Source organism: Sinohyriopsis cumingii, chromosome 2 (genome assembly GCF_028554795.1).
Source record: "Sinohyriopsis cumingii isolate HCF-2022 chromosome 2, ASM2855479v2, whole genome shotgun sequence".
NCBI lineage: Eukaryota > Metazoa > Mollusca > Bivalvia > Unionida > Unionidae > Sinohyriopsis > Sinohyriopsis cumingii.
In genome coordinates, this window is record NC_142962.1 from 91,460,153 (window position 1) to 91,486,735 (window position 26,583).

General features: G+C 35.6%; 1 protein-coding gene across 1 annotated transcript in view; it reads left to right on the forward strand.

Moving 5' to 3' along the window:
• The window catches only part of LOC149805360 (disheveled-associated activator of morphogenesis 1-A-like), a 137,962-nt gene that overhangs the window by 56,886 nt on the left and 54,493 nt on the right, over window positions 1-26,583 (forward strand). The window contains exons 4-11 of the mRNA XM_089949675.1: window positions 3,208-3,264; window positions 9,468-9,553; window positions 11,961-12,096; window positions 14,536-14,733; window positions 17,731-17,841; window positions 18,247-18,350; window positions 21,376-21,442; window positions 24,054-24,171. Coding sequence (XP_089805801.1) covers window positions 3,208-3,264; window positions 9,468-9,553; window positions 11,961-12,096; window positions 14,536-14,733; window positions 17,731-17,841; window positions 18,247-18,350; window positions 21,376-21,442; window positions 24,054-24,171 — 877 coding nt within the window. The remainder of the gene's footprint in view (window positions 1-3,207; window positions 3,265-9,467; window positions 9,554-11,960; window positions 12,097-14,535; window positions 14,734-17,730; window positions 17,842-18,246; window positions 18,351-21,375; window positions 21,443-24,053; window positions 24,172-26,583) is intronic.

A 26,583-nucleotide genomic window follows, 5' to 3' on the forward strand; every position in this document is an offset into this window, starting at 1 on the left:
GTACCTCCATATGCTTGATCCTTTATACAGTCAGGGACTTGGATTTTCGGTGCATTTAGGACTTTCCCATAAGAGAGCTTTAATATTGTGCTAAACCAGACTATCCTCAAATCTATCAAATTGCAGATATGATGCAGACTTTAGGCCCAAATACCAGATATGATGCAGACTTTAGGCCCAAATACCAGATATGATGCAGGCTTTAAGCCCAAATACCAGATATGATGCAGACTTTAGGCCCAAATACCAGATATGATGCAGACTTTAGGCCCAAATACCAGATATGATGCAGGCTTTAAGCCCAAATACCAGATATGATGCAGACTTTAGGCCCAAATACCAGATATGATGCAGACTTTAGGCCCAAATACCAGATATGATGCAGAATTTAGGCCCAAATACCAGATCTTGCATAATCAGAAACAAAACTTCATTCGACCTCTTGGCCTATGAATTCATCCTTACTTAGAAAACTGTAAGAATCCTTGTTGAAAATACTGTGTGTTCCAAAATACCACCTTTGATAAACACTCCCAAAAATTATATTTGATCTTTACAAATTCAAATCCTCTCAAAAAATGAATATCATTATCTTTTCTGATTCCCTTTCCACATTGAAATTCTTATAGAATCTTAACTCGGACAGTCCACTAATATACCAGGTATTACAGAAACTGATGATATGCTCATACAGTTTGGGAAAAGTGTTTAGTACTGTTGGCTGCCCAGTCACATTGATATTAAGGGCAATGAACGAGCATATAGATGAGCCATAGCAGCCCCGCAGTCACCCATTTCCAAAGGAAAGATTCCATTTAATTATGATATCAAAGTATTATATAAATTGGCATGTTTTTTTTGGTTTCATTGGTTTTTTGGTTTAACATAAATGTAACACTAATTTTTGGCACATATAGTCTATATTCAGTTGTATGGAAGGAAGTATACCTGGTGGAGGAAAAACCCAGGGGAGACTCCATTAAGAACCAGTGATCCATGGGATTAGCTACTGGCAAGGTTTCTCACATTAAATCTACCTTGGCTGAGCCAAGACTTGACTCCATGCTGACAGAGATGAGATGTCATTGATCTGTAACAGTCTGCTACTTGGGAGGGTGGGGGTTAAGGAGGGAGCCCTTAGCAATATTCATCATGTTTGACAAAATGTAGGGAATAAAAACTCCACAAACTTAAAAACATCAGACCCACTATTGGAAAGTGGCATACCTCATGTGGAACAAGATGGTGATATCTCACCTAAAATGGCTGAAAGTAAGCATGGCAAATGACCTCCAGTTTGGAAGTACATGTATTTCACAATTGTTGATGCCAGTGCAGCAGACAGAAAGCTAAATGTAACTGCTCATTAAAGGTTTTCTGTACTGAGGGTAGGATCGGTGCAATGACGAACCAACTGAAACATAAACACATACACATATCTCTTAAAAGTCACACATGGTCTCTAGCAAGAGTACTTGTCTCTAGCAGGAGCACTCACCCAACTGCCAATGACACTATTTAAATCACCAGTGTTATATCTAAGGTGAAAAGGTAATAATGTATAGAAAAACTAACCATCTTGAATGCACTTGATTTACGACCATTCAGTCTTGTTCATAGGAAAGGATTCAAATGTATTTTGCCAAATTAAACCACTTATACAATTTGCTGGAAAAACAAATGTGTTCCTGTCTGTACAGTGTATGTAGTTATACTGTTTGTAACTTTTGAGATGACCGACTGATTATCAGGCACAAGGGCCAAGCAACTGGTGATACTGGTGAGAAAAAAGTCATGCCCTGTATTTTTCCAAAGGTTTTAATAATAGGACATATTTTTGTTGCCAAACTGATCATGAATTTTGAGGACAAAAAAATAAAGAAAGCATCTATAATTGCTCACTTGTAAATTTTTTGGGTGACTGAATTTGCACTTTTCTGCATTCTGCAATGTAATGTTGTGTTGGGGGTCGACTTTTTTAATAGTGTAGTCATCAGAGACATTTTTTTATAACTTTTGGTGGACAATGTACAACTGATGTTGAAAGAAATTTAAGTGCCAGAACAGATTCGACTCAGATGAAATTGAAAGTTTGAAAAATGATTCTTGCTTGAATTTTGATAACATTAGTATGATTTTATGGAATCATTGGAGCATTAGAGAAATAAGTCAGTCTGTATTCTGGAATACACCTCATCTTGTTGAAGTTTCTTGATACATGCAGTCAGTATGGCTGTTGTTCTGTCAAAATTGAATCTGAAGCTTAAGTAAACAGGTGATTAGTCTTGGCATGTAATCAGAATTATTGTGGAACGTGTTTATGTTCAGACTAAATTAAAAAGACTACTTTTCCAAGAAATATCCTTAATGACAACGCTCACATTTGGCGCAAAGTGACAGTTCTGGCATGCAAGTTGATTGTTTGCACATAAACGGAATCATTTTGTGTTCTAACGTTCATGTAAACATTTACAATATTTTGTACACATGACTGCTTTAGTATTATTATAGGCACAACAGTGCAAAGAGTAAATGTTGGCAAAACACATTTTTTAAATTAAATTATATATTGCACACAAATAATTGCATAAAACCAAATATGTCAGTATAGTTTAAGACTTTATCTTGCTAAAGTTAGATGTTCAGCATCATTACAAAATACAGGCAATAATCTGCTGTGCCGTTTTACTACCCATGGCTGAAATTTCCTTGCTTATCCTGGTTTCATATAAACAAAATATGTCAGCAACACAATGTAATAATTTCCTATGCATCCATGAATGTACCTATTTTATTGATCAGTAAGTGCCTATGCTCAATTAGAAAGCATAAACGGTCATGTTGGGTCACAGTGACGAGAAATATTTAATTGTGCTCACAATAATTGGTTAAACACTGGTTATGCATAGTCATGAGAAATTTGGAAATCTCTGCAAAGACAGACACGGGTGACAAAGGAGCATAGTGGATTATCACCCATTGCTTGCAACATCAAATATCTAGTTAAGTTTTAAGAACTGAGGCCAGGTTAAAACATCGGAGATCCTAAGAAGCAAGGAGTGTATCAACACAGAGATCTCAAAAAGCAATATGTACTGTGGTGCACCGCTGTGTTGAGAAAGTTATTTCTGAGATTAGTTTTATATCCAGTCTTGCTGTACGGGATACTGGCTAAGTGATGATAATTATGTCATTTTATTTTGACAGGAGTTGACAAGTGATGAAGGACCAGACTCTTACATTGAGAAACTGAAGATGAGACATGTAAGTGATATTCATGTTTCAATACTAGATACCATATGTACTCATCTGTACATTGGGTCCAGCTGCAAAATGCATAAACCCAAATCTGCTTTTGCACAGTCTCCTGGCAGATCTGGGTCTGTTCAGTTTGTTATGAGTGTTCAGTAGAATAAGCAACATAGACCCCAGTCATCTGGTGCATTATGCAATGGCAGATCAGAGTATTTGTTGTTGGTCCAGACTTGTAAGTAACTATATATGGTATATTCCATCATAGTTAATCCATGTAAAAGTGTACAGAGAAACAAGAAAATCACAGCAAAAGAGCATATTTATTCTGTCTTGCAGTTCTAAGTACCAAGCACTGTTTGTACCATGTGTCTCGTGTTTACCAGCAACATGGACTTCATTAAGTTTGGATGTTAAAAAATGAAATTTAAAATTTGGCTTTTGTATTTTGGTGATGATGGATCAAGACAGGTTATAATGTTTAATGCTGTAATTTTTTGCTTCACTGGTCATAGACTGATAGATCTTATGTGTTGGTCTGTTGTCTGTAGTCCATTCATCAGTCTGTACAACTAGTACTTTGTTATTGCTACTCCTCCTCAACTACTTGTAGGATTACATGCTCATCTTATTGGACCCGATTTCCAATCGTACTGCCATGCATGCTGTGTAAATGATGCAAAATTTGTGTGAGTTTCCAATCATACTGCCATGCATGCTGTGTAAATGATGCAAAATTTGTGCAAGTTTCCAATCATACTGCCATGCATGCTGTGTAAATGATGCAAAATTTGTGTGAGTTTCCAATCATACTGCCATGCATGCTGTGCAAATGATGCAAAATTTGTGTGAGTTTCCAATCATACTGCCATGCATGCTGTGTAAATGATGCAAAATTTGTGTGAGTTTCCAATCATACTGCCATGCATGCTGTGTAAATGATGCAAAATTTGTGCAAGTTTCCAATCATACTGCCATGCATGCTGTGTAAATGATGCAAAATTTGTGTGAGTTTCCAATCATACTGCCATGCATGCTGTGTAAATGATGCAAAATTTGTGCAAGTTTCCAATCATACTGCCATGCATGCTGTGTAAATGATGCAAAATTTGTGTGAGTTTCCAATCATACTGCCATGCATGCTGTGTAAATGATGCAAAATTTGTGTGAGTTTCCAATCATACTGCCATGCATGCTGTTCAAATGATGCAAAATTTGTGCAGGTTTATGCACTCAAAAAGCAGTGGTGCACAAGATCTTCCACAAATTAGTTAGAAATTGTGCATATAAAAATGTACTTTGTGCAGTGTAAAATTTTTATATAGCTGTTAACACTTAAAGTGCTTGTCGTGACATAAGTTGCATTGCTGGTAGAGGTCTCTTGGTGCCTGTTGTAACTTGTGATTTTTTTTATAGGTAGTAGCTGTTTACACATTTTTTCTTTAGTTTGATCTGAATAATTGTTAAGCTAAAGTGATTGGTACACAATAATAGAACATACTGGAGTGTAGCTCTTTTCTGGCATAATCGGCACTAGGAATCATCTGTCAGGTTCCATCTGTACAGATTTGCTAGCACTGGGAGTAGATCATACATTGATCTAAGCAGGAACTGATTTGCAATGGTTCATATTGTCATAGGTTTGTCCATGTGAGTTTTCACTCTGCCATATTGTCTGCATTGCTTGGACATCCATTTACACTGCTCTTACAGACACCACTTCACCTCTGCAGGTTTCTTCCCGGACCATAGTCCCTAAGTCTTCTAGGCTTGATTCATTTCATCTCTGGGATTTCCTTGAACTGAGCCATTCTCTATCTCATCTTACCCTGGTGAGAAATGTTAGAAAAATACCCATAATATGTGTTAGTATGGGATAAAAAATTCACACCATCAGGATCAGAATCTGTGGACAAATGTTCTGATCCTCATGTGGGATCCAGGTCCAGACACAACCTAAGCAGGATCTGCTGAATTGACTTAATACAAACATGGACAAATATTTCCCAAAACTACAGAAATAGGTCTTAGTGCTCACTTTCCTATTTTCCTGACCAGAAAATCCAGCTTAAAACAGCTGTAAAATCCAAAACTCATAAAACTCTAGTATGCATATTGGTTATTTGTGTGTCATAATGACAACAAATTTCTGGAAGATTTCAGTACTGTTCTTTGAAGTATAATCTGTATGCTCAGTGATGTGGATGATGCTCATTATATATGGACCCAACTTTTTATGCAAATCTTGATATCCATTTATGTATGAAAATAGAGTAAAGCTATACTTGCAACATGATGGGTTAACTTTTGACATTCTAGATTCCATGAAAACCCATGGTTATTTCAAATCTGTTAGTCAGTGAGCACTTTACAAAACATGGAAAAATAAAGTAACCAAAATGATCAATGGGGCAACAAATAATCATTATCAATTAGCTTTAGAAAATAATTGTAATGAGAATTCTGTTTGGAAATATTTTTATCAAACCAGGTACAGGTAGGCATCCCACAAGTTATCCAAAATACAGCAAGTTTGCCAGAAAGGCCAGATTATTTATGAGAATGCTGAAATAGCAATTACATTGAATGAATTTTTTGTCAGTATGGTGTCCAATCACGATGAACTTAAATTTCAGTTTCAACAAAATCTACATAACCAAATGAAAACATTTTGCAAACTATTGTGACAACAAAATCAGCAGGCCTTAATGCATGTAATATTGGACCAAGACTCATGAGGGCTGCTGCAAATATGATATGCAATAGCAATGCTTACATAAGTAATCTTAGAATATCAACCTCAGTGTTTCCCCAGACATGGATATTGCATACCTGCCATATTCTTAGACAGCGTTGGGGTTTTTGAGACTCAAAAAGAATTTTGAGGCTCCAAGGGGGGTTAGTGCAAAAAAGTCGATGTCAGATTGAGAATAAGTTATCTTTTCATGTAAGCCTTTTAAATTATTTGGAAATTGAAATCAGAATAATAAAAAACCTTGTCTCTTTTTTCTAAAGCATTTAATTTACTTACAAAGACAAAAAGCATTGGTAGACTTAGCATTGTCAGATATCAATGCCATAAACATATCCAAACACTCACATAATCACAACACACTGACATTAAATACAAACATACAAGTTTCTGTCTTTAAAATCCATTGGATGGCAAAATATAAGCTTAATTAGATTCAGTCTTTGCTGCCCTCAGTAGTTCAGTAGGGGTTTTGAAGGTAATGCAAGTGTCATTAGTGTTCATCTTTGCACTAACTAGAGACTGGATGGTACTGTTGTCTTAAGTTCCCTGTTGGAATTTCGGAGTGAATCCTGGTCATAGCTGAGTTGTTCATACCAAGCATAATGTTAGCATTGTCAGAACGTTTGGTGGGAGAAGTTGCGTACTATTTAAGGTCACTTGGTATCCTAATCCTCAAATATTTTGATGACTGGTTGATCCACAATAGCCACCTTGAGTCCCTCAGGCTAGATCTATGATGCTGTTGGACCGTAGTGAAAAGGCAGGGTCTTTTGGCCAACCTTGGGAATTTGGAGCTCACTCCATATCAAGAATTTGCCAATGTGAAGATAAATTCCTCAAAAATTTACGATTAATCTCTTGCTTGGGACACCCACCCCTGTGAACCTTTGAGTGAAACGACTTTCAAGAACTTTACTATAAAACTGTTTTCTTGCTCATCTTAGTGTCTGCATGCCAAAGGAGCAATCTTCATGCCCTATCTGTAGAGGAAAGCTGTATAAGCTTAACAGAAATCAAGTCAGTTTCTCACCTTTGTTAGCCAGGAGTTTCAGGGGGAAAAAACCCAGCTTCCATTAGTTCCTCCACTCCTGATTGAGATCCCAGTCTGAGTGATTGAGATCCCAATCTCAGTTATATCTGTGCTGGGGATGATTAAGATAAGCTTTTATGTTCACTTAGGGCTTTACATTTCCTGTAGCATCATATAAAAAGAGATGAAATAGTAAGAGGTGTTTTTTCATCCCCAATAAGGTTCAGTTGATATTTCAGCTTCCAACTATTTCAAGATCGATTGCTTTTACTATCAGGAGACCTGACCAGTCCTTTATGAGTAGGGACCTTTCAGGAGCTTTACACCTTTCTAAATTGTCTCAAGAAGATGTGATGAAAGCTGCATTTTGACATTACCTTTACTTGCAGCTCATGAAAGGAAAGGCATATTTACGGAATATGGACGGACTTGTTGCTCTGAATACTCCAATGACTCCATAAATGATGTTAATGATGTCATAAATAAAATGATTAAGGCTGGGATCAGGCTTCCAGCTGAATTGAATTTGCCCTGGTACATGCAATTCCTTAACATCATTGTACATATGTAGACCAATTTTTCCAGATTCTTCCTCCACCTTGTATACTGAATGCTATGTACCGGGTATAACCTATTAAATACTGAAAAATGGTGTTAAGCATTGTCTTTTGTGTATTTGAAGACAACGCTATTAAAAAAGCTAAGCCTACCACAATATTATTTCATAGACAGAATGTGTATGTGCATGTGATTTGTAATTTTAATGTGGTTTTAACAATTTTTCAGTCATATTCCTACAATGTCTACAATGTGGCAGTTCATAGTGATGTCTACCACTGGGGCATCACGCTGCAGACATGTAGTGTGATGTCCCACCCAATCACATTATCCTGACACCAGACAACCTCTTAATGCCGAGTGCTTAGAGAGGCAGCTGTTAGCACCATTTTTGCAGAAACATGCAAATTCAGTTAAATAAAATTTACTATTGAACAATTGCAGACATTTTCTTAACTTTCTTTGTCAATATTCATGAACATTTCATATATATATATATATATATAAATGTCAATTAGTGTCTTTGTAAAACCGCTCCGGTGGCCTAGTGGTTAGAGCGTCCGCCTTGGATGCGGGAGGTCGTGGGTTCGATCCCCGGCCAAGACCTGTTGGACCATTATAGGATATTGCCTCTGAGGAAAGACCTGTGGGTTCGATCCCCGGCCAAGTCATACCAAAGACTTACAAAAATGGTACTAACAGCTGCCTTGCTTGGCGCTCAGCATTACGAGGTTAGTGTTAGGACTGGTCGGCCTGGTGTCTGGATAATGTGACTGCGTGGGAAATCATGCTTCATGTCTGCAGCATGATGTGTCAGTGCTAGACATCACTATAAACTGCCACATTGCAGACATTGTAGTGAATCGACTGAAAATTTTTTAAAAGCTATGTTAAAAATCTAAATCACATCACACAAATCACAAGTCACGTTTTTGTAAAAATAATATTCACAGATATATGTAAGTCATTTAATGCCTATACAGTAGTAATATTCAGGGCAAAAGTGTTTTCCTGACCAGTATAGTCAGATGCTTGGCACTTGTGTTAGGTTGTGGAGGTCATTACAAAAGATATTCCCTTGTATAGTTGGTCATATGAGACAGAAACGTATTGAAATTGTTTTATTTCCTAGCACTTTGTACAAAATGTTAATTGGGCACAGAACAATTTTCAATACCTCTGCACCAACTATAAAATTTTACAGTGTGGTCACAGATCATGTGCACATGTGATGCCTATTTTTTTTCTCAGTACATTACAGCTACTTTACTTAGAACATTGTAGTTACAACTTGTGAAATTGACTGTTTGTTGAGTATTTTTTAAATCAGAGATGGCATGCTCACTGCTATATGTTTCAAGTGGTTGGTCATTGTACAAGTGCTACCCCCATCTTTCTCTTGGGCACTGGTATCAACAGTTGTGGACAATTTCCAAATAGAATAACATTTGACTGGGATACAAGGGGACATCATTTTGACATGTGCTTTATTTTTTGTTTAAATGGAAAGCAGGTTTTGTAAATATTTACAGGGGATACATGAAATGATCTCATTTACATGTTTTAAATGGACAGTTTTAGTAACTACAGATGGAAGTGCATGAATTTGGCAAGTTATATCTGATGTGCTTCACATTCAGAATGATTCATCACAGAATTGCTGAGATCTCCTGCTGATAGTTGAAAGATCAACTGCATATGTGTGTGACTGTTAAAATGAAGCTAAACATTTGTATAGACACAAATTGAAACATAAGTATTGTATAGACACAGTCTGAAACACAAGTTATATACTGAAATGACTGGTGACAAAAGTTTTGTATAGACAGTTTGAGACAGATATACAGTTAATTTGTATTTCTCCTTTAACAGATATTCAGCTACAATGAAGAGGACATAGAGACAAGGGAGAAGTTGGTGGAGAATTTGAAAACAGCGCTTAGAACTCAACCCATGAGGTGAATGTTTTGAAAAAACATAATTATTTTGGTTTTTTTTCTTGAATTTCTATAATGGGAGAGAGGGGAATATAAAGTTGTTTGTAACCATATTTTCCTTGATATGTCACAAAATTTGTTTCTGCTGGATAATTTTAATAGGACTCAAAGTTAGTGGATTGCAGTTGAATTTGTATGTGTTTAGTATCAACAAGACCTTGGTCAAGGTTTGATTTTCACCTTTTTTAATGGCCCATCACAACAGTCTTGAGGACAGATAGCATTACCATCGTCTCTCCATCTGTCTATCCATTACACCTAGTGTAAATCTGCATATAGGTCACTGCAGTCACTGTAGTGGGGCATTTATAGTTCATGGTTAATGAATATACTTCTGAGTTATGACCCCCTGTTTGACTTTGACGTTGTTGTTCTTGCATCACAAATTTTGTTTCTGTTCAACAAGTTTGAACAAATTCATGATCAGAAACTGAAGGTGTATAGGGTTTAGATTGGTTTAAGATGGCAGATACTAAAGTCAAGTGGGATTGATGGCTGTTTATGCAACCACACCATGCATTTGATTTGGTTCTATGGATTATCAGATTCATTGCAAGAAGGTTCTTGGCAAGACTGTGCAAAAGCTACTCATTGTACACATAATGAAACTGAACAAGTGTATTAAATTTTCAGGTCATCATAGCAATATTTTGACAAAAACCCTGTTGGCTAAATTTAAGCAAACTCTGCAAGCATACAAAATCAAATTTGCTTGTCACTTGTTTCATATTGTGATTATTTGATTTTCAGGTCTTTACAGCAATTTTGAATATATTTTTTTTACATGTTTGCACTTTTGACATAAAATTTATTTGTTCAATTAATTAAAAAGCTCTTGAGATTGTCCATTGAAGATTGATAAAAATGGTTGTATACATATGTAGATGACTTCCTCAGATTTTCACATTATTATAGCAAGTTTTTAGATTTTTTAAGACTTACACATTTTGGTCAGCATTGGGGGAATATGTTTTACATACACAGATCAAGTTTTATCAAAATGTGGTCAGTTTTGGGCTTTGAACTTAGCTATTGCATCTTTAAAAAAGTTTTTTATTTTTCTGTTTGGCAGGGACATCTAGACAGTTCACACTTATGGGTTAAAAGTTTTGTTCTTCAGCATATTGCAATAAGTGTGAGTCATAGTATCCATATTTCCATTTGTTCATCACATCTTTGCTTCTGCTGAGTAAGTTTTAGACCATTTGAGATTAAGCAATACAACTTGATATGCTTCATGTTGGAAAGTTTTGTTGCATAACTCAAGCAGGAGTCCAGTCATACCTCAAGGTCATGGGTCATAGGTCATGGGTCAAAATTTAGGTTTTGAGTAAAACTTTCTTTCCAACTCTAACTGTCAAGCTATTTGAGATTAAGGGAGGAAATGTGGCATAGTTGCACATTATTAGCAGCTGTGTCACATACCACATTATACGAGTCCAAGGCTCGGCTAGCATGGGTACGTGGGAAAGCCTGCCAGTAGCTTCTCGTGGGTCAGTGGTTCTTCCCTGGATTTTCCAGGGTTCTTCCTCCACCAGTTATACTGGCCGCCATGTATAGCCTATCTTGTGCTGAAAAATGGCGTTAAACCCTAGAACAACAACAACAACAACATACCACATTATGGGTCTTATCCTGAAGGTCAAGATCATGGGTCACTATTTTAAGTTTTTCATGCTTTCCATTTCATCCTATAACTTTCGAGCCATTTGAGATCAAGGATCGAAATTTTGTGTATTTATTTGTCATTATTAGGTGTTTTTTGTACGTGTTTGGTGGCTATATTTTCAGGGTAAAATCGCAGGTCAGCATTATATATTTGTTGACACACATTCCTTTCTGCCTTTTACATTTTTTCAGCTTTATATATAAAACTTGGTATACTTATACATATCATTAGAAGGTCATGGGGTCCTATCTTCAAGGTCAAGATCATGGGTAAATATTTTGTGTTTTCCATCACACTTTCATTTCCACTCAGCAGCTTTGGAACTCTTTGATATTGAGAGATGATATACTTTACCACCATCTTTCCTTAGTAAGTGTGACATATACAATAGTCTGGGTAATATATTCAAGGTCCCCTCTTGGGGCTCATGGATGTAAAATAATGTAGAATAGATTGCAGTCCAGCAAGTTGTAAGAGGCCAGTAATGGAGGGTATGTTTTAGCCCTATGATTTATCCTGTTATAACGTTCTGGATGCAAAGGTCATGTTTTAAAAGAAATAAGTTTCTGAGAAAAGTTGACCTTTGTATTTTAAGGATTTGACCCTTTATTGCCTTTATTTTTGTACTGAATGCCTTTTTTTATTTTTACCTAATCATACTGAGTACTAAATTCATTCTTTTTATTTTTTTCCTTCCAGTTTTGTAGTCCGTTTCATGCAAGAAGATGGCCTTCAGGTGCTGCTGGACTTTTTGTCTGGAATGGACTTTAAAGTGGCACAGAGCAACATCCACACAGCCATCATTGGATGTGTCAAGGCCCTAATGAATAACTCGGTAGGTAACTTCCAAACAGCCAATTGTTGAATTCTCTTTAGACATTTTTGGTATGTATCAGGACTGTGTGAACAGTTTAGTGTCTGCTTCAGAGTAGCCATCATTGAATATTCCAGGATCCTCTTGAATGATTGGAAAGTTTATTTCTACATTCTGCAAAGTCATAACTGTATGTACCATGGCACTCTTTAACAATATGGTATTGTTATTCTCGCTAGATAACCCCATGCTTGCCTATTCCCCCCTCTTACAAAGTGTTGGAAATTTATATGCTTCTGCCATGTCTATGGACAGAGCATTTAGTGTTATCCATTTCTCTTTGTCTCGTGATGTCCTGTCCTGTCAAGTCTCATCTGGTAACATAATTTTTTTATCATTTTCTGGCAATCGTTGATGGTGTTATGGTTTGTTTTTTTATCTTGAAGTATGCCTTTCTATTTTGTTTCCATTCAGTGACTGTCATGGAATAAAATTTTGGTACAAGGATTTACATTAAATCCCCAATGCTTCGATTATGTCCAAAATGTCTTCAATTCCCAATTACTTCAATGATACTGAATCTTGAATGATATTGGTCCTAAATATTTTTGAGTTCCAATAAAGCCAGATAATTTAAATGTTTCATCACATTATGTGCCATGTCATTTCTCCCTCTTCCTCAAATTGTAAAACCTGGCCATTTTTCATTTGCATGAATTAATCTCATGTTGATCAATGACACCTGTGGGTCAACCAATTTCAGTCAAAAGCTGGAACACAAGATTTGATGATGTCACTGTTGTAAACATAAAAATCCAACACCATGTTATGTTGGATATGTTAGGTGAACCTTGTATGCAATGCTATCTCATGTTGCATTTGATATGATAACTTGGGCTAGCATTTACAGGTATTCTTTTTTTAAAATGCATAACTGATATGTTATTTTTTACAAGTCCATGTCATTTGCTTATCAGTTAATATGGAAATCTGCTACAGCTGGGTTTTCCTTCAGCCAAATTTGCCCTCCAGAGTATTTTAGTGCTACAGCTGGGTTTGCCTTCAGCCAAATTTGCCCTCCAAAGTATTTTAGTGCTACAGCTGGGTTTGCCTTCAGCCAAATTTGCCCTCCAAAGTATTTTAGTGCTACAGCTGGGTTTGCCTTCAGCCAAATTTGCCCTCCAAAGTATTTTAGTGCTACAGCTGGGTTTGCCTTCAGCCAAATTTGCCCTCCAAAGTATTTTAGTGCTACAGCTGGGTTTGCCTTCAGCCAGATTTGCCCTCCAAAGTATTTTAGTGCTACAGCTGGGTTTGCCTTCAGCCAAATTTGCCCTCCAAAGTATTTTAGTGCACCAGCTGATAACGAATATTTATCCAAGTCTTATTTTTTTCTAATGCACACTTTTAATTCTCAGATCAACATAAAAATGCAGGCTTCTCTGTCTTAATTCCCTCTTGAATCAATTTGTTCACTACATGCAGATGTCATTATTAGATTCTGTCAAATGTATAACATCACTGCTTTCTGAGCACTTCCCAGAAAGAAAGGAATTATGAGCGACTTCAGTGACTGAATTAATGGGAGGCACCACTTGTCATTTCAAATTAACATTTTGATTATTTCAAAGAATGGTTTATGTCAGATAGCATTTTTAAGAAAGTACTTCTTTCCTTCCAGACCTTAGTTAGATTAGAATTTATTATAAATGGCAGCATTGTGGCTTTAAGAAGTACTTGAAAAAATTTGATTTTCATTGTTTTTTGGCAAAATTGTATGTAGTTTTGGCCTCTGTTTGACTTTTAAACTTTGCCTTTCCATTTTATTTCTGCTCTGGAACTTTTGAAGGATTGTGGATTGTAATTAAATTTTGTATGAGGCATTTCATAAAGAAAACTAGATTTAAAGTTCGAGTTACACTGTTTTCAGCAAAAGTCATGACAACCAATCACTTGCACTACTGTAATGCCTCTTTACATTTGCCTTTGGTGTTTAGCAAAGCTTTGCCTTTGAAATCCTATGCAAGATTATGCTTAAAATCTGAACTTTACCTTTGAAATCCTATGTAAAGATCACCTTTCAGATCTGAACTGTACCTTTGAAATTCTATGCAAGATTACCTTTAAAATCTGAACTGTACCTTTGAAATCCTATGCAAGATTACCTTTAAAATCTGAATTTTACTTTTGAAATCCTATGCAAAATTACCTTTAAAATCTAACTTTTTCTTTGAAATCCTATGCAAGACTACCTTTAAAATCTGAATTTTACCTTTGAAATCCTGTGCAAGATTACCTTTAAAATCTGAATTTCACCTTTGAAATCCTATGCAAGAGTATCTTTAAAATCTGAACTTTACTTTTGAAATTCTTTGAAAGATTACCTTTAAAATCTTAAGTTCAGTAAATATAAAGAAGGCAGTTGCATGTTTTCATAATTTTATTTGTTATTCTGTTTTCCAGCAAGGGCGTGCCCATGTTCTGGCTCATCCTAACAGTATTAACATAATTGCTCAAAGCCTGAGCTGTGAGAACCTCAAAACAAAGGTAGCAGTGTTGGAGATTCTGGGGGCAGTATGTCTAGTGCCAGGGGGACATAGGAAGGCACTGGAGGCCATGCTCCATTTCCAGAAATATGTGGCTGAGAGGACACGCTTCCAGGTTTGCAGATCTTGTTATATATTGATTTTTCAACAAATTCTCTCAAGAAATGTCAAGCACTCTTTATGGCGTAGATGTTTGCATGAGGGAAGATGCTTAAAGGGTTGCTCTTACATTATAATAAATTAGTGCATTGAGCTAAACCTCTCCCTCGATAATTTGTGCACAGTGGTGTCTAGAAAATGGACTGAGGTGTAAGTGATGGCATGTTGGTTTCCTGAGGTTCATTGACATTGGCAGAGGGAATGGTGTTTGGGAGGGTTAAGTGGTTCAATGCTTGTTTAATAATCACCCTTGTGAATAATTATCAATAAATAGCTAATGAAGTTCTTCACTTTTATGTGTCAGTTACCTTTATTTTAAATAAATTCAATCTCTGAAACCAAGTGGTTTCACACACATTCACTTGTAACTAGTGAAAACATTATTGCTGTTTTTTTGCATGTGAATGTTAATACAGTCTAGTGTTACTGTAAATTCAGAAATAAAACAAGATTTCTCATTTAGTAAAAGAGTGACATTTATTTAGAGAAACAAAAACATGAAAACTTGTTTTCCTTTTGTATTGGTATATTAGCAAAACTACTATTGCATAAAGCTGTAATTTCATTGCAAGTTGTAACAAAATTTCTGTTCATCCTTGAGTGAACTTCAGCCAGTGGTCCACTCACAAAGTTCCTCAGTGGACTGCAGGCTCTGCACCTTGCTGATGATGAGATTCTTAAATGGCTGAGCATGCACTGCAAACGATAATAATAATAATAATATAGCCAGTTGTGGAATTTTATGTTCAGTGTTAACTTTGGAACTTATTTCTCACTAGTGCTTGAACCCTATTTGTGAAATGAAGATTTTCACGCACCTTGTGTGCCTTTGGCTTGGTTTCTTTGCTATCATTGATTACGTTTGCTAACGCATATGATAACCCACTGATTAATGTTTAATACTTTAATTACACGTACAGACAAGAATCAAATAGTCACTTGAAATTACTTGACTCTAAACACGACTGTGACCTTTAGTTCCTATGCTGGTTGATTTAAATGCCTTTTATCTACTTCTTTAGTTGATTTCATACAGAAAACTAATTATTGTGATTATGCAATACAGGTCAGCTTTGAATTGATTTTACAGTCCGACCAAAACTTCTCTAAGTTGGAGATAAGAGAAACAATCAGTACTTAATTTGGTTCTCATAGAAATGCCTGCTGGCATCATGGTGTTGGTTGATTAACACTCTTCACATTTGAATACAAGAAGACATATCACATTTATGGTGATTACATTGAAAGTACTAAAAGATAAAACTAAAATACGAACTTCACCTGAGAAGACATATTTAATTGGTATTTATTTTTTACCACCAGGCATTACTGACAGTTTATTTCTTGATATTTTTGTCATATACTGTAAAATTTATGATGTTAATTCTAAATTTCTTGGCATTAACCACTATGTGATATGTTAAGGTTTCATTAATCAGTTCTAATAATCATGATTTTCTTAACGTTCAAAAAACTCTGGGTATTTTCTAGAAAAGAATTAGATCCACAACTGACCAAATGTTTTAAGTGAGTTTGTGAGTTATCAAGGGAGAGTTGTATTCCAAAGCCCCTTGAAAGATTCCCATCCTACTTGGAATGAATGACTATGAAGCTAAGACAAATCATTTAACAACATTCTTGCTTGCCCCATAAACTTTGGGGTCCAGTTTATAGTCATTGAAAATTTGTGTTATGGTTATTTTTTACCTTTTTACATGCTCACCATATGGTGGATAATATTATGATGTTTTCCATCTGTCTGTTATCATTTTGTTTCTGAACAATGACTTGAGTTCTGCACCATTTACAGTTACAAAACTTTGTCGATGGTATGCACATGGAGTAGGGAAGAATCCTATTGATCTTGGGGTCAAAATGTCAAAGGTTAAGGTAACATGTTTCAGAAGAACTATTGTTTCCTATCAATAACTAGAGTTGTCCACCATCTACAGTTATTAGACTGTGGATGACTTTCACTTGCGTAAGGACAAACCTTATAGATTTGGGGCTAATAAGGTCTAAACTTCAATCATTGACAGAAAGAAGATAAATGGTTTCTGCACAATAGTTTCTATTCTTCATCATTAACAATTGGCAAACTTTGTGGATGGCTTTTACTTGGTATTAGGAAGAATCCAATCAACCTCTCAATTTTGTGGTCAAAAACTCTAAGATCAAGGTTACTGTCAGAGAGAAGAAAAAAGGTTTCTGCACATTAACTCCAGTTATTAAATATGGGGATGGCTTATACTTAGGGTAAAGAAGAACCCTATCAGTTTCAGGGTCAAAAGGTCAAAGATCAAGGTCACCATGATTGCAGTAGCAAAATGGTTTCCACCGAATCATTTCATTTGTCCATCACAGATGAGGGTCAAACTTAGTGGATTGGCTTCCACTTTGGGTAAGGATTTTTTTTTTGTTGATCAAACGGTAAAAGGACAAAATCACTGTAACTGAAGGAATAAAAATGGATCCTGAACAGTAACATTAGTTCTACAACATTTTTTTAGGCTAACCTTTGTGGATGGCTTGCACTTGGGTAAAGGAACAACCTTGTTGATTTCAGGGTCAAATGCTCAAAAGTCAGGATAACTGAAAAAAGTAAAATTGTTTCTGTGTGTAACATTTTTCTACATCACAGACCTGGACCAAACATTGTGGATGGCTTCCTGTGATAACCTATTATAATGTATCTTAAAGTAAACAACTACCTTGTCATAATATAGACATTTTGCATGCTATAAACCATGCTATATCATTTTCATTTCATCAAAACCTACCTCTCTGTATGTAAGACCCCACCCATAATGATATACAGTTTTACAGGGATCACTGTAATAAGGTCAGAATGACATGCGAGTAGTTCTTTATTATTTTTTCTTCATGAGAAACACTCACTAATGTAGCTTCTTCAAGGAAAACTTAAGTGTGATGCATTCTCTTGTCTTGGCAGAGTTTAATATGCGATATGGATCGCAGCACTGGAGTCTACCGAGAAGACGTCAGTCTGAAAACAGCCATCATGTCTTTCATCAATGCCCTTCTTGGATGTGGGCCAGGAAAGGTGGGTCTGCAAGTTGCTTAAACTCTTTATGCTTGCTGAGGGAAATTAAAAGTGCTATAAAATGTAATTTTTGTTGATATTGATGATGATGATATGATGATGATAAGGAGGAGGAAGCGGAGCAACTAGCTAGATTCCCAAGTTTTATATTGTATTGAAATTTTGGTCACATAAATTAGCACTTTTATGGTAGGTCTTGTAAATAATACTTAGTTGTATATATTCTTTGTGACAGAATTAGTCCTTAAGACTTTAGAAGTTATGATCTTAAAAAACAATGGATTATTCATTTTTCATTTGTTATCTTTATGATAATTGTCATACAAAAGAAAATTGTCAGGGCATTTTTTATTACCAAAATAAATCATGTATATTAATGAAATGCTTACGTGCAAATATTTATAGGACCACCTCGAGTTCCGACTGCATCTTCGATATGAGTTTTTGATGTTGGGGATTCAACCAGTAATTGACAAGCTACGCAAACATGACAATGAAACATTGAACAGGTAGGTTTATCTTATTCCATTGTTTCTTACTTTTATCATTCCTTACCACAACAGTGGTAAGGTCATATAATGTTACCTTTGTTCATCCATACATCACACCTTGGTTAAGCTTCGCATCTAGGTCAATTCAGGTATATTGGTGGGGCATCTGTGTTCCATGAACATATTTCTAGTCATAACGAAATTGTAATGTAATTTTCTTATTGCTCCATAGACTCTAATCTGCCATCCCATAATATCATCATTTGGAAGTGTATTATCCTTAGATTGCCAATTTACTTATTGCTTCATAGACCCTAATCTGCCATCCTATAATATCATCATTTGGAAGTGTTTTATCCTTAGATTGCCAATTTTCTTATTGCTTCATAGACCCTAATCTGCCATCCCATAATGTCATCATTTGGAGGTGTTTTATCCTTAGATTGCCAATTTTCTTTTTGCTCCATAGACCCTAATCTGCCATCGCATAATATCATCATTTGGAGGTATTTTATCCTAAATTGCCAATTTTCCTGTTGCTCCATATACTCTAATCTGCCATCGCATAATATCATCATTTGGAGGTATTTTATCCTAGATTGCCAGTTCTCCTGTTGCTCCATAGACCCTAATCTGCCATCCCATAATATCATCATTTGGAGGTGTTTTATCCTTAGATTGCCAGTTTTCTTGTCGGTTTCCTTACACAAGTTGCTTTGTTTAATGTCCTTCAGAACAAACTTAGTGAGTCCCTGTTTGATGCACCTATGACTAATAGCTCTAGTTGGCTATTGTATCATATAGTCCCAGTGTGATGCACCTATCATTAATAGCTCTAGTTGGCTACTGTAGCATATGGTCCCTGTGTGATGTACCTATCATTAATAGCTCTAGTTGGCTATTGTATCATATAGTCCCTGTTTGATGCACCTATCATTAATAGCTCTAGTTGGCTACCGTAGCATATAGTCCCTGTATGATGCACTTATCATTAATAGCTCTAGTTGGCTATTGTATCATATAGTCCCTGTTTGATGCACCTATCATTAATAGCTCTAGTTGGCTACTGTAGCATATCGTTCCTGTGTGATGCACCTATCATTAATAGCTTGTTGGCTATTGTATCATATAGTCCCTGTGTGATGCACCTATCATTAATAGCTCTAGTTGGCTACTGTAGCATATAGTCCCTGTGTGATGCACCTATCAATAATAGCTCTAGGTGGCTATTGTAGCATATAGTTTATTATCTAATTGTTCTTGACATAACAAAAATAGACCGCTCCTGTGTCCTAGTGGTTAGAGCATCCGCCTCTGATACAGGAGGTCATGGGTTCAATCCCTGGTCAAGTTGTACCAAAGACTTACAAAAATGGTACTAACAGCTGCCTCGCTTGGCGCTCAGCATTAAGAGGTTAGTGTTAGGACTGGCCAGCCTGGTGTCAGGATAATGTGACTGGGTGGGACATCATGCTACATGTCTGCGGCATGATGCCCCAGCGCTAGACATCACTATAAACTGTCACACTTCAGACATCATAGCAATATGACTGAAAAATTGTTAAAGCTATGTTAAAAATCCAAATCACACACACACAAAAATCAACTCAACAAAGGGTTTCATAAGTAAAAAAAAAGCAAATGAGCTCACTCTTTTTCGTGGTTGTTAAAAAAAAGTTACTTTTATGCCATTCCATTGAAAAATGAAGAGCAGTTATCATAAGAAGGAAAAATAAAAAGATTATATTTGTTCTTTACACAAAATATGGATTTTAAATTTTTAGATCATATTGGTTCCTAACATGATTTTGATAAAACATTTGTCTCATGGAAATGACATTACAGTAAAAAATGTAAACAAATAGTAAAAACTATTTCTCACCAATTTTTTCATTAAATATTTTTACTTTCCAAAAGACACATGTCTAGAAAAGTAACATACATTTAATTTTTGCATTAAGATAATTGTGGTAAACTATGTGATTGACAATGTTATATTTGTGAATTTTGTGTTTATCAAATATATAAGGGAAGGAACAAAATAAATCACTACCAAGCGCCTAAAATTTTGTAATGTACGTCTACCTGACTATCCCTGTTTGTACAGACTAATATTCACCTCATGTTATTATCAGATGCTTCAGATAAATAATTGGTCTTTGGGACCTCCTTTGGATCGGAATTTACCTTGTTTTGAATTTAAGAGTGTTTGCAGAATAAAATGCACCAATTTACTTGTCAGTATGGTTATCATCTTTAAAATGTAATATCATCATGCATGTGTAGAATTGGGGGGGGTGTATAGCTGCATATTAGTTTTAGGAGATCACTGATGGTGTTGGTAATCAGATAGATCTTTACACAATTCATGGGGGCCCCGAGTGGCCGAGTGGTCTAAAGTGCTCTCCGTTACGGATCACTGCCATCTCACCTCTGTCTGTGTGGGTTCGAGTCCAAGGCTCGGCTAGCGTGGGTACGTGGGAAAGCCTGCAAGTAGCTTCTCGTGGGTCGGTGGTTCTTCCCTGGGTTTTTCAGGGTTCTTCCTCTACCATTATTACTGGCCGCCATGTATAGCCTATCGTGTGCTGAAAAATGGCGTTAAACACTACAACAACAACAACAACACAATTCATGTATAGTCAAAACTATGTTGAGAAATCACTTCATTGAAGAACAACAGTGTCCTGTTGAATCAGAGGACTGCTTAGCATAGGTTTATTTTTAAGACAGTGATTGCTTGATAAAGGTGGCCATTATGCCAGGTTTTAAGACAGATTGCTTGATTAAGGTTACCAATAAGGCATCTTTTAAGACATTGATTGCTTGATAAAGGTGGCCATTAAGCCAGGTTTTAAGAGGGATTGCTTGATTAAGGTTACCAATAAGACAACTTTTAAGATATTGATTGCTTGATAAAGGTGACCATTAAGGAAGGTTTTAAGATTGCTTGATAAGGGTGTCCATTAGGACAGGTTTTAAGATTCTTGATAATTTAATAAGTCATGTTTCATTATTTATTAATTCTGTCATATTGCATTTGCAGGCATCTGGATTTTTTTGAGATGATGAGAAATGAAGATGAGAAGGTGCTTGCCAAGAAATTTGAGGGTGTAAGTAAACATGCCTTTATCTTTTTAGATCAATAGGAATACACTGGGGGATGGTCATATCAACATGGAGATTGCACTAAAAGACTTCTTATGATGTATGGTTGAGCCTAAATGAAAATGGTGATGATTTTGGGTCTAATATAGCCACCATATAACTTCTGAACAGAAATTCATATTAATCTTGGGTTTTCAGAAGAAGTCTTCTTATAATGTATGGTTGGTTATAAATAAAAACGTTCATCCAATATGGCTACCATGGCAGCCATCTGGTAAATCTCCTATTCACTATTCCTGAATGGAAAGTTGTATTGACACAGGTTTTTCACAAGAAGATTTCTTATGATATCTACTTGGACCCAAATGAAAAGGGTGCTGATCTGGCTTCCAATATGGTCACCACAGCAGCTTTCTTAAAAATCTTCTTGTCACTAGTTCTCCTAGATGTTATATTGACATGTGGTTTTCACCCAATGGGTTCTTGAGCTATCTAGTTGGACATAAGTAAAAATGGAGTCATTCTGAAATCCATATGGCTACTATCTTGAAAATCTCATTGTCACTACTCCTCTTCAGTGGAAAGTCATATCTGCATGGGGTTCCACCAGAAGATTCCTTATGATATATAGTTGGTTCTTTCTTAAAATGGTGCTGATCAGCCTCCATTATGGCTGCTGTGGTTGCTATTTTGAAAATCCGACAATCTTGCTATCGCTACATCTGAACAGATGGTCATATTGACTTTGATATCTAGTTGGTCCAAAATCAAAATGGTACTTTATGGCTGATTTGAATATCTTAATACAACTCATCAATATCAGAAATAGTTTTCAACACTTCAGCAGTTAAAAATTATAAAGGGTTTTATTTTTTTAATTCCTGGAAATCCTTTTTAGCCTGAAGAGCATCAGTCCCTTCAAGGGACTCTTGTACATTACCATTACAGATTCCACATTTCTTTAGAAATAAGTCAGAATACCTTCAGTCATGCAAAAAGTGTAAGACATGGGTTTCAGTTAATCATTACTTTACTGACGATCGACCAGGACAGGATCTTTTATGTAGTAAAATTGACAGTCAGCATACATATTTATATTTCCCTGACAAATTGTGAATGGGGGATATAGAGATGTCCTTATGTCGGTCCACTTATCAGCCTATCTTTAGATGAGTTGCTTTGGCTTTTACTTTCTGATCATGTCACCAAAAACGTTTAAGTCAAGATCACAAAATATAACACTTCATTTTCTCTGTCAGATAATAAGTTTGTGGATCTGCATAATTTAGTAACTTATATTGTTTTAAATATGACCTAAGGAAACTCTTTGTTTAAATATCAGAGACAATTATTTTGATGACTGACTCCTGTTTTGACTATATTTGTTACATATACCATAAAGTAGAGTGTATTGTTACAGTTTTGTCTATCTGACTGTCTGTTATCAATTTAGTTTTCGCACAATGACTTAATTTCTCCATCTTCTGCATTTTCCATACTTTGCAGATGGTCTGCAATTGGGATAAGAAAAATGCCTATTGATTTTGGGTCCAAAAGGTCAAGGCAAATTTGACTGAAAGAAGAGAAATGGTTTCTGCATTAGTATTAGTTGTGCACCATAGAACCCAGACCAGACATTGTGGATGGATTGAAATTGGAATAGGAAAAAACCTGTAGATTTTGGGATCAGATGGTCATGGTCACAGTGACTGAAAGAACAAAAATGGATTACACAAGCTAATATTAGTTCTGCACCATAGAATTGGGTTGGACTTTATGTATGGCTTGAACTTGGGGTAAGAAAAAGTCTTTGGGGTTGACAGTTGAAATGTCAAGGTCACTGAGGAAAACTAGTTTATACACACAAATTTCATTTCATGACCATGTATCTTCCCCAAAAATTGTGAATGACTTCCATATTGGGTAAGAAAGAAGCCCATTGATTTTGAGTTCAAAGGTCAAAGTTGTTGTGTTCAAAGAAAAATAGGCTTTGCTAAATAACTATTGTTCTTGATTAAGTTGTTTGACCAAGCTAGAGTATAAAGGTCAGAGGCTATGGTCATGTCAAGTCTGATATGAAATAATGGTTTCTACATAGTAAGTTAGGTTCAAGGCCACATAGCTTAATGAAAGCTCTTTGGCCATTGAGATCTGTTGGTCACTATTGAGATTTCTTTGTCAGTGTTGAGATCTGTTGGTCAGTATTAGATCTATTGGTCAATATTGAAATCTGTTGGTCAGTTGTAGATCTGTTGGTCAATATTGAGATCTGTTAGTCAATGTTGAGATCTATTGGTCAGTGTTAGATCTATTGGTCAATATTGAAATATATTGGTCAGTGTTAGATCGATTGGTCAATATTGAAATCTATTGGTCAGTGTTAGATCTATTGGTCAATACTGAGATCTTTTGGTCAGTGTTAAATATATTGGCCAATATTGAGATCTGTTGGTCAGTATTAGATCTGTTGGTTAATATTTAGACCTATTGGTCATTATTGAGATCTGTTGGTCTGTAACCTCCAGATTCAGCCAAGCCATACTAGTGCTGAAGTATGGGACTGTTAAATATCAGGGGTGTATAATGTGCTGTTATTTTTTTATTGTTTTTTATTAGGTTCATATAGACACCAAAAGTGCATCAGTAATGTTTGAGATTCTAAAGAAGAAACTGACTATGTCAGCTTCCCACACCCAGTTGTTATCCTTGCTGTACCACCTTCTTTTGCTACCATGTAAGTATTACAAGCATTGTTCTAGCAGCCTGTTAGTTGTCAGTGTATACTTTTTATTCCTTTGTACTTTATTACAGGCATTGCTCTAGCTGTTAGTTGTCAATTTATACTTTGTATTCCTTTATACTTTACTACATGGTTTGCTATAGCTGTCTGTCAGTTATCAGTGTATACTTTTTATTCCTTTGTACTTCACTACATGCATTGCTCTAGCTGTTAGTTGTCAGTTTATACTTTGTATTCCTTTGTACTTTACTACATGCATTGATCTAGCAGTCTGTTAGTTGTCAGTGTATACTTTTATTCCTTTATACTTTATTACAGACATTGCTCTAGCTGTTAGTTGTCAATTTATACTTTGTATTCCTATATACTTTACTACATGCATTGCTCTAGCAGTCTGTTAGTTGTCAGTTTATACTTTTTATTCCTTTGTACTTTATTACAGGCAATGCTCTAGCTGTCTGTCAGTTGTCAATTTATATTTTTTTATTTATACTTTACTACAGGAATTGCTATTGCTATCAGTCAGTTGTCAATTTATACTTTGTATTCCTATATACTTTACTACAGGCATTCCTATAGCTGTCTGTCAGGTGTCAATTGATACTTTTATATTTCTTTATACTTTACTACATGCATTGCTCTAGCTGTCTGTCAGTTGTCAATTTATACTCTTTATTCCTTTATACTTTACTACATGCATTGCTCTAGCTGTCTGTCAGTTGTCAGTTTATACTTTGTATTCCTTTATACTTTATTACAAGCATTGCTATTGCTATCTGTCAGTTGTCAGTTTATACTTTGTATTCCTTTGTACTTTATTAAATACATTGCTATAGCTATATGTCAGCTATATGTCAGTTGTCAATTTATACTTGGATTTCAAGCTCATTGAAAGCTGTAATTCTTGAATTCTGTACATTTCTGGAAAGCTTATATCTGAAAATGGTGTGACTGTGGAGCAGAATTGTCACATTTGTTTACTCGAGTGTAATGTAGAAATAATGTCATGGCATGTAAACTAAAACCCAAGTCTTCTGCCTGACACAAATAAAATGGTAAGTTGTGATGTGTCATTTTCAAGGAGATTTTTAAACATCTAAGCTTGCTTTTAAAAGATATTTTTAAACAGCCCACAAGTTTACGGTGTACAGTGCAAATTATGAAATTGCACATAGACATTCTCCAAATGAATATTGTAATAAGATAAGTTGATAAGAATAGTTCTTTCTTTGTACTAAAATAGTAAGGTTATATGCGTGTTTTGTCTAATTCTGTCAAGACTGAATATTACCATGTTAGATACGTACAAGATATTGACAGTGAGGACCGTCTCACACAGACATGATATCTCTCTTACTGTGGATTCTAAAGATGTGTCAGAATCATTTCGTCATTTTATCATATTTTATTGTTCATTAAAAAATAAATTGTAATAGAATAGCCTACACATCCTGGTGACATTTTTTAAGTCATGCTAGCTTGAATACATGGTAAATAGCAAAATTTTCCCTCTTTATTATTCTCATAAAAGTTGATTTTATGGTCAGTATCTCAGTATTTTAATCATCAAAATAAGAAGTTTGTTTCAAATAATAATAATAATAATAATAATAATAATAATAATTCTGTCATAGTTGAATAATCATCGTACAACACTTGAGCAGAGCATTTATTCAGCATGGGGCTTTATAAAAGCAGGACCAGGTTTGTTGGTTATTACGTTTGCTTGCAGATAGCTGCACAAATATAGTCAATTCTTAATGCAATGACCAGTTTGGACTCTTTATGTCATTATAAGGAATTTGATGATGTATCCATTGCAATGAGTTTGATGATGTATTCATAGTAGCAAGTCTGATGATGTACCAATGAGGAAATTGTTTCCTGTTAGTTATTATGGATGTGTGTTCTTTTCATTGGGGGTTCTGTGTTTGTCAAACCTAATAGAGAACATTTTACCACCACCTTTTTTAGCTATACTGGTAATGGATCAAACATGCTTTGTGCTTGATGTAGCTGCTTTTCATCCAATGACCAGCATCCATTAGAATAAGTTTGTTATCATACTTCTAAACAACTGCAAGGATTACCACCAAACTTTACAAAATCATCCCAAGCTCTAGTTGGTCATGAATAAAAATGTTGCCTCTCAAACATGTAGCATGGCCACCATGGCAGCCATTTGTTATCACCATTACTCCTCAATAGATGGTCATATTGAGAAGATTTTTACTGAAAGGATTCTTATGATACCTAGTTGGTCCTCAATGAAAACCGTGTCATGCTCATATCCAGCATGGCTACCATGATTCAATGTGATATCACTACTCTAGAACAGATAATAGGGTTATCACTAGGTGATATTTTATGATGTCTGGTTGCACCTAAATGAAAATGGTGCTGATT